The following is a 15620-nucleotide window of genomic DNA, read 5'->3' as shown; positions in this document are numbered from 1 at the left end:
TAGACTGATTTCGAGTGGGCTAGAGAATAACCTGCAGATCGAGGCCACTCGCCAAGCCCCGTTATGCTACTACTACTTATCCTATCATCTTTCTCATCGGAAACGCCATTCGGAACAGCTATCCACACGTGTATCGCAAAGCACCTTGAGCTTTACTCTACGAAGGCATCGGCGTAGAATAGGTCGAATTTGGCTGTCATCATGTATTAACCAGGCCTTCGATATTGAATTGAGAAGATAGCCGTGCTCTAATGAAGATGATGGAAAGTGATATATTCAATGAAAGTACATGGAGATGTAGTGAATATTTTCAATGAAGCTATCAATTGGAATGAATAGTTACATATGAATAGCACTGTCTTTATAAAATCCCGGGCAAATGATTCTTCTTCTTGCAGACCTTTGATCATTTCTTTTGTTCCTATAGCTACTGCGCCTCGTGCTTCCGTCAGCTAAGTCTCTCGAACTCAGAACTGAAACGTAGATTTCCTCAGTCGAGGAACAACGAGACGATGACCAATAACATGCTGCCACGCGGCCATCTTGAGCGAATTTGGGCGCACGTACCTCACCTACGCAACAAAGAGAAGTACCGCATGTTGAAACCCGACGGTTCACAATTCAGACTCCACAGAGATCAACTCCTGGATTGGGAGACTTCACCCAAGAGATAAAGGTTCTGTCTAATCCCTACTGTGGGAACCATTATCCCTTTATGCCCGCTGTACCAAACGAGACCTTTGGTGTAGCAAATGAGCTAGGGGTGCAGGGTCGTTTCGCCCAAAGCGCCCTGTACCCCGTGGGTGAAGCCTTGAATCACCTGAACTTGGATATGTCCTTTGGTGACTCACAGCGGGGGGTTAACCGCCGGAAGGGTGATAAGAAAAAGAAGCACGGTCGTGACGAGAGCGAATATGAGGTGGTCAAGAAAGAGGGGAAGAAGGGAACTCTGGTTCCAGACATCGTCCTCGTCGAAGACGAGCGCCACACGATCCGAGTCTTGTGCGAGGTGAAGACGCACTGGGCGTTCGAGCCAGAAAATTGAGGAAACTTGGAAGAGTTTCATAGCTTGGAAGTTTGGTGAGTCTCCATTACTTTTAACCGGGTTGTCCAAGTCAGTATTCTAACCCAGGTTCTTGAATGAATAGGCCAGCTCGCTTGATACATGGACGACCATCACTGCAGGTATGGCATCTATACGGTCTATGAGTATACTTGGTTCTTAAAAAGGGTCGATGACACCCAATTTACCCTGTCTCAGCCAATAAGTGCCAGTTCTGTCTCAACGTCTAGTGCCCTATCGCTCCGGAAATGCCTACTGGCTCTTGTCATCGCGGGCGCTGATGAAGAAAGGAGCTACTACCCTGCCAGATATAGCAAACGTTTAGTAAGTAGTAGTCTGTTTGTGCTTCGAATTTGTTCTAACGGTATAACCAGACTACTCGAAGGCAGACCATGATCCGACGATCGAGATGCCCACCTAATCTGAGAGGGAGGTCCTCCTACCTTCAATGTCATAGACCTCGGAATGATAGAAATCAGCAAGAGCTCATCCCTCGAAATACCTTTCCTGAATTTGAGGTTTTGCATTGTGGGCTAATCTTTGGGTTGTTTGCGTTGAAATCAGAAGTTCATTGATTTAGTTGATCATGTCTGCTTTCGTAATCTGGTAGAGGGAAGGGGGAGTACTTGGAGTTAGATAGGCATGCACCCTTACACAGAAACGATTTTCGGATTTATCAGAGATTATGTACTCCATCTTCTCATAGTACCCATCACATTAACCAAGCAGTTGCATAGCAACGACAAAATCACTAAGAGGACGACCTTCATCCAGCCTCCGAATGTATTGTTTGACCCTAGGCAGACTGAGGGTGAAAAACGATACACTCTTAGCCGGATTACAGTCTGATTAACTGATTGAGACAATACCATGCTCGTCAGAAGCAAAGGTCATATATCACGTTTTCGGAGGTAGCAGTAACAGGTCGTTTTGCGTCCCCTTATGGAGTAATGACCGAAGATGCACCATGTAATGTCAACGAGGCCTGTTTGAGGGAGAGCATGCTCCGAGAAACGATCTTGTGGCAAGGCCTTGGTAGTGGTAACTCTCGATTATAGATATGTTCAGGCAAATTTGGTGGTTCTCCATGCCAAGAGCCATACCTGAATATAACTGAGGCGACTGACTCGTGCGTAACGACCGACAGTGCTCCCCATATCTAATTGAAGACCTCAATCTCCTGGGCACTGGATATCTCATTGAATGTGTCTAGTGTGGAGAAAGGGCTTCTGTCGGGAGGAATGGCATTCAGGATGCCTTGCAGAACCACACTTTTGCCGCGTCGGTAGTCAATGACAAAAATCGGCCTTTTCACTGTTCACTAAATTCATAGCATACTCCATGCCTCTTCTAGCGATTGCAATAAGTGGATGAATATATGATTTATCTTTTTCTTCTTCCTTTTTTTCTTTCCTAGCAACTTGATGGCAACAGTCCGACGGCAGTGTATGTCGCAGCACCGTAGACAAGAAATCTTTCTGAGGGCTTCGTGGTCCAATAGTTGTTTCCTAATCACCAATACCCCGCGGGTGCTTAATGGGTGAGAAGGGTCCTTGCAAGCTGGATCCGTTATCTTGGCCATTGGAAAACTTGTCCACACCTGCCAAGGGCTGATACCGCGGCGGAGTGATCTTTCTGTTTCTACAGTCTCCCAATATCTACATCACAAGGCATGGGCCTTTGTGTAATGTGCCGCTACACTTAAACAACTACCTGACACAAAACATGGGTGGTGTACAGCAACGTTTGAACTGGCCATGGGGTAACATGGATATCGTTCATGTTTGATTGCAGATGAGGAGCAGGTCAAACAGTCAGGGTTGGCTCAGACCCAATCCCATGAGGTCATTCCTCGTAGTCTGAAGGGTGTTAGAACTGCATTGAGTAACTCGAGGTTGCCATTGTCTTTTGTACGATTCTGATCGCGGAATTGCTATCATTGGATTGGCCAGGGCAGAGAGCAGCCCCGACGATTACAGATTCGCGCAGCAGATGGAGGCCATCAACATGGTTAGTATCATGGCTTGTCGGGAAGTATATATGCGTTGTATGAAGGCCGGCAGAGTGCGAAATGAGTCAAGTTGGACAACAATGGCCAGCTTGATTGGGCGTATAGGTTACAGTCACGTAATGAAAGAATTCTCAAAATATCAGCTGACATTATGAGACTCGAAATAAGTAATGGTAAATATGAAGCAACCTATGGATAGTGACGTACCTATAATGACCTTGGTAGAGTGTCATAGTGAATGAAGGCGGGTGGTGACTCACTTAGGAACACCGAAGACTTTCCACCCCGTCGCTCCCCCGTCTCCAACTTCCACCCTTCAATCCCACACCCCCGTCCCACACCTCCATGTTCCTAGGGCATAAATTTCTACCTTTCTCTTGTAACAAGTACCATATCATACAGTGGCTCAACCATGTGGAGCTTCAGTCTCAGAGACCGAATTTTCGATATCGAGGGGGAAGATTTTAAAGTGGTGAGGCAGCTGACCGAGGATGACGATGCGGAAGTTGGTGAGCGCAAGGTTCTAGCAATAGCCAAGCGACAGGACAAAAAGTACCTGCTCAAAATACGCTATCAACTTGACCCGGAAGACTGTGACATAGAAGATCTGGAAAAGACCTTGAAGGTTGCTGAACAGCACTACTGCCATGAAGTGGAGGCTATAGACCTTCTGTCTTCACACGGATATGGGCCGAAGTATCATAATCACGAGACCCACGAACAGCCTGATTGGATGCCTTTTCCTGGAGGGTACCTTGAGTTCATCGTTATGGAGTTTCCTCCTGGGAAGAACGTTGATGATATCCTAGAGGAGCTTACGGACACCCAGCGCAGGAGTATCAGAAAGCAACTAGCGCATTTATTGGAGTAAGTTGAATTCGCATCCTGCTACAGAAAATAAAGGGCTTTCTCCATTCTGCACTAACACATACTGACTATCTGGCAGGCTCATGCGCCAGAATGACTACAAACTGACTGAGCAACACCCAAGCTACCTTCATTACGATGCTCGGGCAGACAGGCTCTATTTAGTAGATCTTGCGGGCCTTGGATATACCAACTCAGCCACATCCTATCCGATCGACGAGGAGAGTCCGTACGTGACAGCATTCAACATCTGGCGGAAGGAGTACTCGAAGCCTAAGGGAACCCTGAAGTCCGGCGACATTCCATTGTCCCATCAGCCTATTAAGAAGGAGAACCAGCCCCCAAGGAAGACTTGATTCAGCATTGCTGCATTGAGAACAACTGGAGTCTACGGACCTCAGTCTGACTAGTTTGAACATTGCGTTCTTTTTGCACGGGATGCCTGCCGTAAATCTTAGGCGAAGGGCTCCCTCAGCGTCGCTATATTAGCAGGTGATACTAGCCAGATTCTTCAAGTTTACGCAGGATGCAATGGCTCTATGTACAAGTTATTCGTATCTAAATCTCAAGTTTGGATGGCATTTTATACTGGTATTACTAAGATCAATTACTGTTATCCAGAAATAGATTGCCATTAGATACCTCAATACTGGGTCTCATCTGCCACATAGAATTTATGCATTTAGCCAGACAGATATTGTCGTTGTGCTCAAGACAGGATACATTTTCATTCGTACACATGCCCCTTTTATTACCAGCAGATTTCAGAAGCCTCACTGGACATTGGTCCCACGTCGAAATGGAGAAAGCGTTTGGTGTTGGCTTCCTCAGTCATCCTGTGAAGCTAGCACTTTATTTGATGTTAGCTCGCAAAATTCCAGAGAATTGAAGCCTCATGGCAACCGCGAGAAAATATGAGACCTTGTATCGGCCCAATAAACTACCAATCTGTTCATGCTCCCCTTAAATATCGATGTTCGAAAAGTGGACACTACAATACCAGATCATAGATGACGCCTCAGTCAATCTTCTTAATCTAGAAGAGCGACCTGAAATATCCAGCTTACTGGAACTCCTATTACACAACTGGAATAATCACAGTTCCAGCGTCGGGAACGAGTGAACACCGACTAAATTGTCATAGGCCACTCGTTATCTATCCAGAAAATGCGCTACCCGGTTCTCTATTCCGAACTGTTCAAAAATTTGTTGGCTTAAAGCCTCTCAAAGCGTGGAGGAATATGGAAATATACACGACGTGAAATAGTATTAAGCCAAATCTGGAAGGACCCTGATTTTCCACGTTCAGCCACGGCTTGGATTCAAGGATGCGGCTCGGCCCGTGGCGGGTCTACAGATGGGGCGGCCCTGGGATCTGCGAACGTCTTTCCGGTTTTGTTTTCATTGTGCAGAAGAAGCAATCAGTTATTTGGTTAACTCATTCAAATCTTACACTATACTAAGACCGGTCAAATGTATGGGTACACAAAACCTTCTTCAAATGTGGACGCCAGGGCGTACTCAAACACCGATGCAGACATAGTATCCCAACCACAAATTATCGCATGCTGCATTAAGCTCCGTGTTCCACTCGCGCAGTTGCGCAAGTGAGATTCCCGCTTCATTAGAGATGGACCAACAGTTCTCTCCATCCTTGATCAGATGAAAGGATTTGCAGTTCTCGACTATGCCCGGCAGCTGAGGCGTCGGGCTTGAGGGGTCGTTCGTGGGGTCTGGGGCTGCTGTCGTTGTGGTGGTTGTGCCGGGGGTGTGTACGCAGACATAGTAGTCAAGCCAAAGATTCGAACAGTCTGGAGTTTAGGACAGAATATGTTAGATTACTGCTATGTGAGCGTAGAGGGAGAATAGGGAGGCATGAGTACCATCGTTGACCTTGATATTCCAGCTCTTGAACTGGGCCGTGGAAATGCCATAGGATTTAGAGATAGTTTCACAATTGTCGCCAGATGCGACCTTATAGTACTCGTCGCAGTTGTCGACAATGCCGGGCATTTGGGGAGTCGGACTGGAACCCGGGTCTTCGGTCGGCTCGGGCGTTTCAGGAGTGGTTGTGGTAGATCCCGGGACGTGTATACAGATATAGTAGTCTAACCACAGGTTTGAACAGCCTAATTGAATGAGTTGCATGTCAGTAACAAAATATCACAGTCCCTCCCGTCTTCAATGAAAAAAAATGGGCCAGTAGGGCTTTCTCACTATCATTAATCTCACTGTTCCAACTCAACAGCTGAGCCGTGGTAATACCATATGTCTCGGCGATAGTGTCACAATGATCGCCAGAAGAGACCTTATAGAACCCATCGCAGTTATCGACAATGCCTGGCATAGCAGGCGAATTGGTAGGCACAGCTGCGGTGGTGGTTGTGATGGTGCTGGGAGTTGTGACTAAAGATTTAGACGTCGTAGACGAAGACATCGTTGTCGTAGACATGGTGCTTGATGTATCGTCACTGACGGTTCCGATGACACAGTACAACTTGGTCGTATCAAGATCTGGGCAGGTAATACTAGGGTTTAGCTGCTGAAGGCCCTCAATAGATAGCCCCCAAACATCAGCAAAGCTATCGCAGGTATCACCTTTGCTAGCAGCCGTGGTAAAGGAGCACTCAATTGTACGTTTGGACAGCGCACAGACTAGGCCTGGAGCAAGTCCAGCGACAGTGAGGTACTTGAGTTGCATTTCTCTTGGTATGGAAACGGCGTCTATGCTAGTTTCAGGGCGATACGAGCCTCCTATAGAGGATAGCCGAAGAGAATGAGGTAATGATCAGCAACATTTGAAGGGTATACACTGGCTTATATACTCATCTGGACACAACTAACCATTCCACTGGTATTGGCTTGACTCCAGTGGGCCTGTTCCCCCACGTCAAATGTGTCATTCCCCATTGTCAATCAGCGAGCCGAAGACTGGGATTGTTAGACTGGGTCCTATCATCTTTATCCCTGTATTCGCGCAGTCTACATGACTAAATGGACAAGTATCTATGATGGTGGGGCGTCAAATGATAGTTCCTGCGTTGAATGGACTGGAGGGGACGACGTCTACGACACTAGCCAACAAACCAAGACAACCGGTTGATAACGACTCAGTCAATGGTTGAGACCATAGTGCACATGATCAGAATTTGATACGGGGATGACCTCGATCAAGAGCATGTAGGGTACATGTGGTGTGTATGCTGTGTTAGCGCAGTAACGGCTCCTTGGCGAGGGACCAGTTGTCCAATGGATATAATCGTGAGGCAGGAGGCGAAAATTCATAATGAACTAATGAAGCACCAATGTAAGCGAGATTAGCAATAGCGACCTTCCCAATATGGTAAGGAAGGAGCGGAAGCAGCCGGCAAGGCTGGGATCATGGCTTCCCTTCAGCGCCTTGTCCACATTGGCTACGACTACCTTATAAGGCTAGACCCGTGCAAAAGAGTAGCCAGGGACCATTTGGCGCATTTTTTGGGATACGAATGTAACGTTGCCCGCAGCGCCAAGGCTTGGCACAGAAAACAGAGGCTTGAATGGTTCCTCGCTCCGCTCCGATATTTCTTTAGATCGCCTTGGCGCGCCATGTCACCTTGACGGAGGCGATGACCTGACCCCAAGTCCAAGAACGGACCTGCGCTATCTCCTGTTAGTTCGGGCGGAGGAATCGCTCGTGCGCTTTCAAGACCTATCAGTTAGTCTCGGGCGACAGGGGTCGGGAGACTACCTGCCAAGGACCCCTATTCCACTCCCTCTCCCGACACACATATTTTACAAATATTCTCAATTTTCCCTACCTTATTGATACTAGTCACCGGAAGTCCCTAAGAGCTGGACGGTACTACTGAGCAAGGTCAACGTGTTTATCTCAGTTCTAGCTTCGCTATTCCAGTCTCTCAACGTCCGCTTTTGGCTCGACCCCTCAAATCCCTCAGCCATGCCTTTTCTCCAATCAAAATGGCTCATAGTACTCGGAGCCTTGATCACTTCCTCGCCTGCGGTCGAGTTTGACTTGGTGTTTCCTCGAAGCAATGCCTCATACTCACCAGCCGAGTCGTTCCCCTTCGTCTTTGCTGTGCAGAACACGGAAAGGGCAGAGCTTCTCAACCTCCGTTTATCCTACTACATTTACAAAAGCAATGACGGGCTGAATTTTGATAACCGATTATGGATGGTCCATGATTTCTCGTGGACAAATTGGTCGGGCAGCGCAGACCCTTACTTCGTCTACGACTACTTCGACGACAGCTTTAACACATCCGGTCGTTGGTTGGTTGAATGGAAGCTGAGCTGGGAAAGCTGCAATGTGGAAGCGCTGACCCACAGCCATCATAGTGGTGGAGTCTCTGAACACTACTACCATTCTACGGAGGGCTTTTATATCAACAATTCCAGTCTCAAGGAGGTGGACCTTGTCGCAGCTACCGCAAATGAAAGCTGCCCCGGAAGCCCCAACGGAATCGTCATCAATGTGACCGATACTGTCATGAGTTCTCCTTCGTGGCTCAACTGGGCACACCGGGACACATGTGTCGTTACTGAAAACACAACTGCCAGTCCTACAACCTCTACGCCGGACCCATGCCGCATTGCGATAGACGAGGATACGGCCGAGAGCATGGCGGCCGCTCAGCAACAGCGCTTCTGCTACCTTCCGGTTCCCCCCGATAACTGTCCCAAAGAGGAGAATAGGGCTACGCAATTGGCTGTACTTGGGGTATCTGGGATTTTAACGGCAATTGGAGCTTTGGGCCTGGCCGGATTGTTAATAGACATTTTTTGATGTATAGCTCGGGCCGACATGGTTTACCTTTCTTCGTGCTTACACCTATCGTACCTCGAAGGCATCACAGAATCAGTAGTCAGCAGCATGTCTTAAGTAACACTTACAGAATTCTGTCGAACCATGCCGTCCCTATTCAACAATGACTGAATATTAAGCGTATCAACTTAACACAATGTGCGATAGCCAACCTGCATAGATCATTTGTGATCTCTCCAAGTCCACTTTCAAGGTATTAATTACTAGCAATGAAACCAGTTGTAAGCTGAACCAGAACAATTGAATAGCTAGCTCATACTACTGCCTTGGCCGCCGCCACACACCCACTACCTGCAAATTAAATTCACTTTGGGTTCTGCCTCTGCTACCTCGCCTTAGTATGGGCTGATATCACAGAGGCCAGTGCGCATCGATCATTTCCAACTTTCCCACGCCGGACCATGCCTACAAATTTGATGCAACCTTTAGAGTTTACGGTCAAGGTAAGTACCCACAGCTTACAGAACATGGTAGGTTTGACGGTAGAGGGAGAAATATCAGACCCTTTCATGCCTGCCAAGTCCTCTCAAGTGGGTTGGAACACTACTGGGCTTTCATTGATAAATCCCAATTTTGGGGGTTTTACTATAGCGAGCCACGGAACAGATCCTTCATCAACTTTGATCCATACACATCTATTCTCCTCTCTCTCTCAAGAGTAGTCTTCTTCGCGATCCTGACTGCTTTCCAGCTGGATATATTCTACCCGCCCTTTTCCCTCTCTCCGGTCTATCTAGGGATCGCCCTACCCTCCGCTGTTGTGGGGAATTTCCCGCGCTACTGCCACCCGTCATACCGCCGCTCTACTCCCAACAATTACGACTCACAAGCTGACAGAGAAATTGCGCCAAGGATAACTACGGTATGGGTTCGCGAGAAGCCACCACTCATACACAGTTCCAAGATAGAAGCTAAACCAATCAGCAACCATGGTATGTCTTAGATTGCTATGTGTCCCTGCCGCAAGATGAACAGGCCCGTGGGGGGTCGCGTGCAACACTCAGTCGAGATTGATGGTGAAATCCGCTTTCGGAGCTTTGCAATCAAGAGACTTGCATGTGCTCGATGTTGGGCTCCTGGTTCTTGTTTCTTATATAAAAGGTATATATTTTCCCCCATTGTCAGTGTCCTTTCTCCTTCCCATGATTTGACTCCTACCTCAACCACGTTCTTTCCTTCCGGCACAGCCCACACAGTCTTTCCTTTAATTGTCTTTTCATTCGCACACGGTCTTTGCCTTAAGACATCACTTGTTCTTTCTTATTTATTACTCATTTCCGTTACTATTCATTTTTTTTTCTCTTTCTTTTGTCAAGGTCCTCTCGGTCTTTATTCCTTTTCCATGGTGACCCTCACTTGGCTCGGTGCGGCAGCAGTCTTCGTGCTGACCGCATGGCCACCTTCAGCTATCGCAAGCCCTGGCTTCCGTAGCTTTGCCAGTCAGAGCTACAATAGCGGTGCTTCCGCCTGTCCTGAGCGCTGCCGTGATGCTGGGCCCAATACGGGGAACTGGTCGGTGTACTCGGGCTTCAGGCAGATCCGCACGTGCAAGGAAACGATGTTCTATGACTTCTCCTTGTTTGACGATGTTGATGATTGGGAGAGAACCCACCGCATTCAGGCCTGCTCTTCATACGGACCGGACTTCGCCACTTTCCCTGCGACTACCGCTCATGTCACTTCTAGCGGTCCCGTTGATGTTCAGTTTGAACTTGGGTGGTGGCAGGAGGGGTTCGGTCTGGCGGGTGCTGGGCTGCGGTCAATTGTTAGGCAGATGCGCCACTATGCCGATAAAGAGCATGGCAAGTCCGATAGGCCATTTATCATATACGGCCAGTCTGGTCAAGCTACAATCGGGTTGTATGTTGGCCAGGGTCTGCTGAAACAAGGGCTTGGCGAGTCTGCGCTCAAGCTCTTCCAGGATAATCTTGGCAATCTTGCTATCTCCACCCCTAGCTTAGCTATGCAGCTCTGTGAGGAAGGCTACGATAGTACACATGTATTCGGTGTTATGGCGACTAGCAATGGAACCTTTGCTCCCATACAAAATGCAATCAAGTCTTGGGCTCATGCGACGTGCTTATCGTTCCCCGGATCTTTCAAGCTTGCGGGCTCAGTAAAATTCACTACGCCCCTCCTGAATGGCAACCACACTACCGCGGCCAATTCCACTTACTTGGAGCGCAATATTGTTCGGAAGATTATCACAGGGGGGGGGGGGGGGGGTGGCGAGTGTACAACTGTACAGGTTGACGCTGGGAACAGCTGTGCAGACCTGGCAGTGAAATGCGGCATTTCAGGCGCGGACTTCACGAAGTACAACCCCGGCAGTGATTTCTGCTCCACATTGAAGCCTAAGCAGCATGTTTGCTGCTCTGATGGAAATCTTCCTGATCTTCGTCCCCAGCCCAATGAAGACGGCTCATGTAAGGCATACCAGGTCCAGGCCGATGACAATTGCGACAGCCTCGCTGCGGAATACAGTTTGAGCAGCGATGATCTTGAGAACTTTAACAAGGATACCTGGGGTTGGAATGGCTGCGAGCTTCTGTTCAAAGATACGGTTATGTGTTTGAGTGAAGGAACTCCGCCCTTCCCCGCAGAGATCTCCAATGCTCAGTGTGGTCCCCAAAAGCCAGGCACAATCCCGCCAACTAATGGCTCGAATATTGCCGATCTCAACCCTTGTCCGCTCAACGCATGCTGTAATATATGGGGCCAATGTGGCATAACTGCGGACTTCTGTGTTGATACAAACACTGGGGCCCCGGGAACGGCTGAGCCAGGAACCTACGGCTGTATATCGAATTGTGGGATGGACGTTGTGAAAGGATCTGGGTCTGGGGATGTCAAAATCGCCTACTATGAAGGCTACTGCCTTAGTAGGAAGTGCCTCTTTCAGGATGCTTCGCAGATTGATACCTCGCAATACACGCACTTTCATTTCGGCTTCGGAACACCGACCGACTCTTGGGAGGTTGAGACAGGGGATACACTGTCCACCTACAATTTTGGCGAGTTCAAGAGAATCACAGGAGCCAAGAGAATCCTTTCCATTGGTGGGTGGGACTTCTCAACCATGCCTGAAACATACAAAATTTTCCGTAATGGTGTTAAACCAGCGAACAGGCTAACGATGGCGACAAATATTGCCAACTTCATCAAGGACAATGACCTTGATGGTGTCGATATCGACTGGGAATATCCAGGGGCGCCCGACCTCCCTGAAAATGACCCTGGGACGGAGGAAGACGGTCCAAACTACCTGGCATTCCTTGTCGTTCTCAAAAATCTCTTGCCGGGAAAGTCCGTCTCCATTGCCGCACCGGCATCCTACTGGTACCTGAAGCAGTTCCCCATAAAGGACATGGCTAGGATCGTCGACTACATTGTCTATATGACTTATGACCTTCACGGCCAGTGGGATGCGCATAACAGCAACTCACAGGAAGGCTGTGATACGGGTAATTGTCTGCGCAGCCAGGTGAATTTGACGGAAACTAAACAGTCTTTGGCAATGATTACTAAGGCAGGTGTCCCTGGCGCAAAGGTCATTGTCGGTATTACGAGCTATGGCCGATCCTTCAAGATGGCAGACCCAAATTGCTGGGGGCCCGATTGTCCTTACACTGGCGACCGCTTGAACTCTGACGCGAAGAAGGGCGAATGTACTAATACAGCTGGTTACCTTGCTGGCGCGGAAATTGACGATATCATAAAAGATTCCTCTCGGGTCGTCAAAAGCTATGTCGATACGACCAGCAATAGCGACATTCTCATTTACGATAAGGATGAATGGGTCGGTTACATGAGCACCGCCACAAAAAGGGCCCGCACCACCCTGTATAGCGCTTGGGGTTTGGGTGGAACCTCTGACTGGGCCAGCGACCTGCAAACCTATCATGATGTTCCCAAGCCGGCGACAAGCTGGGCCAACTTTATCCAGCTCGCCAAAGCAGGGGAGGACCCTAAGACTGACCAAACACGTACCGGAAACTGGACCTCGTATAACTGCAGTAACGATAATGTTGCAAATCTATTCGACTTCACACCCTCAGAGCGGTGGAAGAACATGGACACAGATACGGCGTGGCGTGACATAATCCGAATCTGGAAAGACACCGATCAACCGCGCCATATGACTTTCATGGAATCTGTTGAGAGTACCACCCATTTCAAGCGTCAGGCCTGCAATAATATAAAGTCCTCGAGCTGCAATTCCGTTGGTTGCGAAGACGCTGCAAATGGAGACCACTCTGGCCCCGCAGCCTTTCTCATCCTGGACTCAATGGCCCAAATTCACGAGATGTACAAGCAATACTACACTGCCTTATTCGACTCTCTTGGTCTTGTCGGTACAGCACTGGACGATATGGAAAACAAATTTGCGCCTATCCCACCAGAAGAAGATAACACCTGGCTCAACATCCTTATTGACATGATCACTCTCGGCGCCCTAGGCACTGCAGGGCCGCTGTTCAACACAATGCTGAAGGACTACGCTTGGTTCTCTGGCAGCGCCCTGGACAATACAAAGGACACAACCATGACCCTCCTTGGACAAGGTACGACTACCGCCAAGGAAGTACTACCTCCGGCTAGTAAGCCCAAATGGTCGCCGGAGGGACAAGATGAATTTTCTGCCTATCTAGGGCAAGTGGTGTGGGGCTGGTCTAATGTCACATCGCTAGCGTTGGATGACCTCTTCGGTGGAAAGGACACGAGCATTGATACCCTCTGGGAAGTCATATCAGATGGCAAGCTCATCGAGGGTAAGATGGATACTGACCCCCCTGAATCTGGAAATACCCAGAATGAGCTGCTTGCCAATATTAATAAATGCGTCGTCGGCTTTGCATTGCCCGCATTGTGGCGCCAAGCTGGATCTTATACGTTTATCATTGATTCAGGTCAGTCTTGCGACGATGACCCGGACATCAGCGAGTACTTGGACGACGATACTATTGATGCCACGGGTGTCTGCGTTGACAATCGACAATACTACCTCGCATATCCGGATGGCCCTGCGACTGACTGTACTTGCAAGATCATCAACGATTCCGGCCCCTGTCAAACGGTCTGCAAAGACAGCAAATTCTCTGCTCCCGAAGGAATCCAATACATCTCTGGCGACAACAGCTACTACGGCATCACGACCAACGAGCTGGTCAAGGGCTCTGTCCGGACCTGGATAGCTAACGGGAGGGAGAACGGCGCTAGCATAGCAGATCCCACGAATCACGGCACCATGTCTGATCTGATAGACGTGGATGTTACAACGCCCGGCTTCATGCGGATTCCTGTTTGTAGCCCCGCCCGCGCCTTCCAATCCTGGGATACGGTCGACAAAGACTCAAGCCCGAACTGGCCCTGCGATATCCCGCCTGGTAAAGATGAGTGCGGTGAGTCAACCTTTGTGGACCAAACTAGCGATGCATCACCAAAGGTAGAAGACTGCCGGCAGATCATCAAGAACATCGAGGGCGATGCATCCACTAGCTGGACGACCCAGGTTGTCGGCCATAACCAGCGCGAGATTGCCAGTCACGCATCCTGTCACTTTGGCGTTGAGGCTACTAAGACCAACGGAAATGTCAATTTCAAGGTCGGCGGGCAGGATGTCATTGATATTATCAATGATGCTATCGACAAATTTGCTAGGGATGGGCTGGTCGGCGCAAAGGGAAACATGGATTGCAATGGTAATGTAAAGAGTGAGCCGGTGCTGTGGGGGATATACTAGGAATGTGTAAGCGCTATACTGCTGGCCGAAAATGACATGTCGGCTTATCTTGCGAAGGGGATGGAGATGTTTGTTTGACTAGAATGTGATGTTATATACTATGTGTTGAGGCAGTCATGTAGGCTTAGTCACGTGCGTGGCACGCAGGCCGCCGACGCAAAGCACCATCTCGCGTTGTTTCGCTGCGCGCACCTAGATAGCTAATACAACCACTCTTTTGCTGCATATTTGCGTTCGTTGTGTCTGCATTTTTGCTGTTTCGTTGCTTCACACGTAAAATCGCGCCTCAACACTATCTATAGTAGATGGTAATACACACGGAGTTTAATTCAGTAACGCAATCACGCTTCAAGTACTGCCAAGCCCCTGAGCCCAGAAGGGAACTTTACATACTTCAGACACACTGGCACTAGCAGCTCTCTCGTACCTCTCGCACTCCCATGGAACAACGATTTCACCCAAATCTTCACTGCGTCTTTGCCGGAAACACTAGGGAGTAGACACTTTTCTCCTTTGTAGCAGCACGAATCCAAGCTGTTGGGGTTGTGCGCGATTGTAGTGTTTTTAGAGAACAGATGTAGGTTGGTCATCCGTCGCATATATCAGATACATTTACTTCTGCTATGCAGTGTCTTGATTAATAAAATGTTGTTAATTTAAGCTAGAGGTTGCGTGCGGGCGCATTTGTATACGCTAGTGTTACATTACGCGCCACGGGCGTTCGACTTTCAGGGTGGGGCCGGCCCAGAAGTCAATCCCGTTGGTATGCGTGACCGGCTAAGATAAGATGGGGGCTGTCTGAAACCCACTGATCTGCAGGGTCCGCTGTGCAGATTAGCGCCGGAAATTTTATGCGCATGACTAAGCACTGGGTTATGCTGGCTAATGTTTGTGCTAAACTCTCGGGGTCCCGATATCGCAATGAAAGGTATATTCATACTGGAGGCCCAGGCGAGTGGCTAACTATATTACTACTGAATCTGACGCTTTCTGAGTAACGACTTACTGCACACGAAGAAAATCACTTCATCCCATCAGCTTTTATTGCCCAAGCAAATCGTGAGGTCTTGATTTTGTTTTTCTTTTCTTGTTTTCTTCCTTTCCTTTTGCC

General features: G+C 48.6%; 5 protein-coding genes across 5 annotated transcripts; 4 read left to right on the top strand and 1 right to left on the bottom strand.

The window, feature by feature from the left end:
• Positions 1 to 512: 512 nt before the first annotated feature.
• On the top strand, positions 513 to 1912 carry BO87DRAFT_394443 (uncharacterized protein; the record flags this gene model as incomplete). Its single annotated transcript, XM_025625120.1, has 4 exons — positions 513 to 612; positions 657 to 1026; positions 1186 to 1387; positions 1790 to 1912. 4 exons carry the CDS (start codon positions 513 to 515, stop codon positions 1910 to 1912), a joined length of 795 nt encoding a protein of 264 aa, XP_025482954.1.
• A 1494-nt stretch (positions 1913 to 3406) lies between these two features.
• On the top strand, positions 3407 to 4431 carry BO87DRAFT_328450 (uncharacterized protein). Its single transcript, XM_025620218.1, has 2 exons — positions 3407 to 3941; positions 4021 to 4431. The coding sequence occupies exons 1-2, from the start codon at positions 3487 to 3489 to the stop codon at positions 4295 to 4297; spliced, it is 732 nt and encodes a 243-aa protein (XP_025482953.1). The 5' UTR covers positions 3407 to 3486; the 3' UTR covers positions 4298 to 4431.
• A 1008-nt stretch (positions 4432 to 5439) lies between these two features.
• BO87DRAFT_404513 (uncharacterized protein) lies at positions 5440 to 6727 on the bottom strand. Its single transcript, XM_025625866.1, has 3 exons — positions 6159 to 6727; positions 5825 to 6070; positions 5440 to 5752 (listed from the first exon to the last, which is right to left on the bottom strand). The coding sequence occupies exons 1-3, from the start codon at positions 6640 to 6642 to the stop codon at positions 5463 to 5465; spliced, it is 1020 nt and encodes a 339-aa protein (XP_025482952.1). The 5' UTR covers positions 6643 to 6727; the 3' UTR covers positions 5440 to 5462.
• Positions 6728 to 7692: 965 nt separating this feature from the next.
• Positions 7693 to 8983, top strand: BO87DRAFT_373844 (uncharacterized protein). Its single transcript, XM_025622649.1, has one exon. It carries the CDS (start codon positions 7882 to 7884, stop codon positions 8725 to 8727), a length of 846 nt encoding a protein of 281 aa, XP_025482951.1. The 5' UTR covers positions 7693 to 7881; the 3' UTR covers positions 8728 to 8983.
• A 2474-nt stretch (positions 8984 to 11457) lies between these two features.
• On the top strand, positions 11458 to 14656 carry BO87DRAFT_373843 (glycoside hydrolase). Its single transcript, XM_025622648.1, has one exon. The coding sequence runs from the start codon at positions 11582 to 11584 to the stop codon at positions 14507 to 14509; it is 2928 nt and encodes a 975-aa protein (XP_025482950.1). The 5' UTR covers positions 11458 to 11581; the 3' UTR covers positions 14510 to 14656.
• Positions 14657 to 15620: the final 964 nt, after the last annotated feature.

The sequence above is a fragment of the Aspergillus neoniger genome (assembly GCF_003184625.1).
Source record: "Aspergillus neoniger CBS 115656 unplaced genomic scaffold BO87scaffold_6, whole genome shotgun sequence".
NCBI classification, from domain to species: domain Eukaryota; kingdom Fungi; phylum Ascomycota; class Eurotiomycetes; order Eurotiales; family Aspergillaceae; genus Aspergillus; species Aspergillus neoniger.
Note: the sequence above shows the minus strand (reverse complement) of the source record. Positions and strands in the feature narration are given on the sequence as shown.

What these genes read in the sequence shown, in the direction of transcription:
- BO87DRAFT_373844 (XM_025622649.1), top strand. Translation starts at nt 7,882, where the DNA reads ATGCCTTTTCTCCAATCAAAATGGCTCATAGTACTCGGAGCCTTGATC.
- BO87DRAFT_373843 (XM_025622648.1), top strand. Translation starts at nt 11,582, where the DNA reads ATGGACGTTGTGAAAGGATCTGGGTCTGGGGATGTCAAAATCGCCTAC.
- BO87DRAFT_328450 (XM_025620218.1), top strand. Translation starts at nt 3,487, where the DNA reads ATGTGGAGCTTCAGTCTCAGAGACCGAATTTTCGATATCGAGGGGGAA. An exon ending in CAACTAGCGCATTTATTGGA is followed by an intron (nt 3,942 to 4,020) that starts GTAAGTTGAATT and finishes ACTATCTGGCAG; the next exon opens with GCTCATGCGCCAGAATGACT.
- BO87DRAFT_404513 (XM_025625866.1), bottom strand. Translation starts at nt 6,642, where the DNA reads ATGCAACTCAAGTACCTCACTGTCGCTGGACTTGCTCCAGGCCTAGTC. An exon ending in GAACAGTGAGATTAATGATA is followed by an intron (nt 6,071 to 6,158) that starts GTGAGAAAGCCC and finishes TCATTCAATTAG; the next exon opens with GCTGTTCAAACCTGTGGTTA. An exon ending in GAATATCAAGGTCAACGATG is followed by an intron (nt 5,753 to 5,824) that starts GTACTCATGCCT and finishes CCTAAACTCCAG; the next exon opens with ACTGTTCGAATCTTTGGCTT.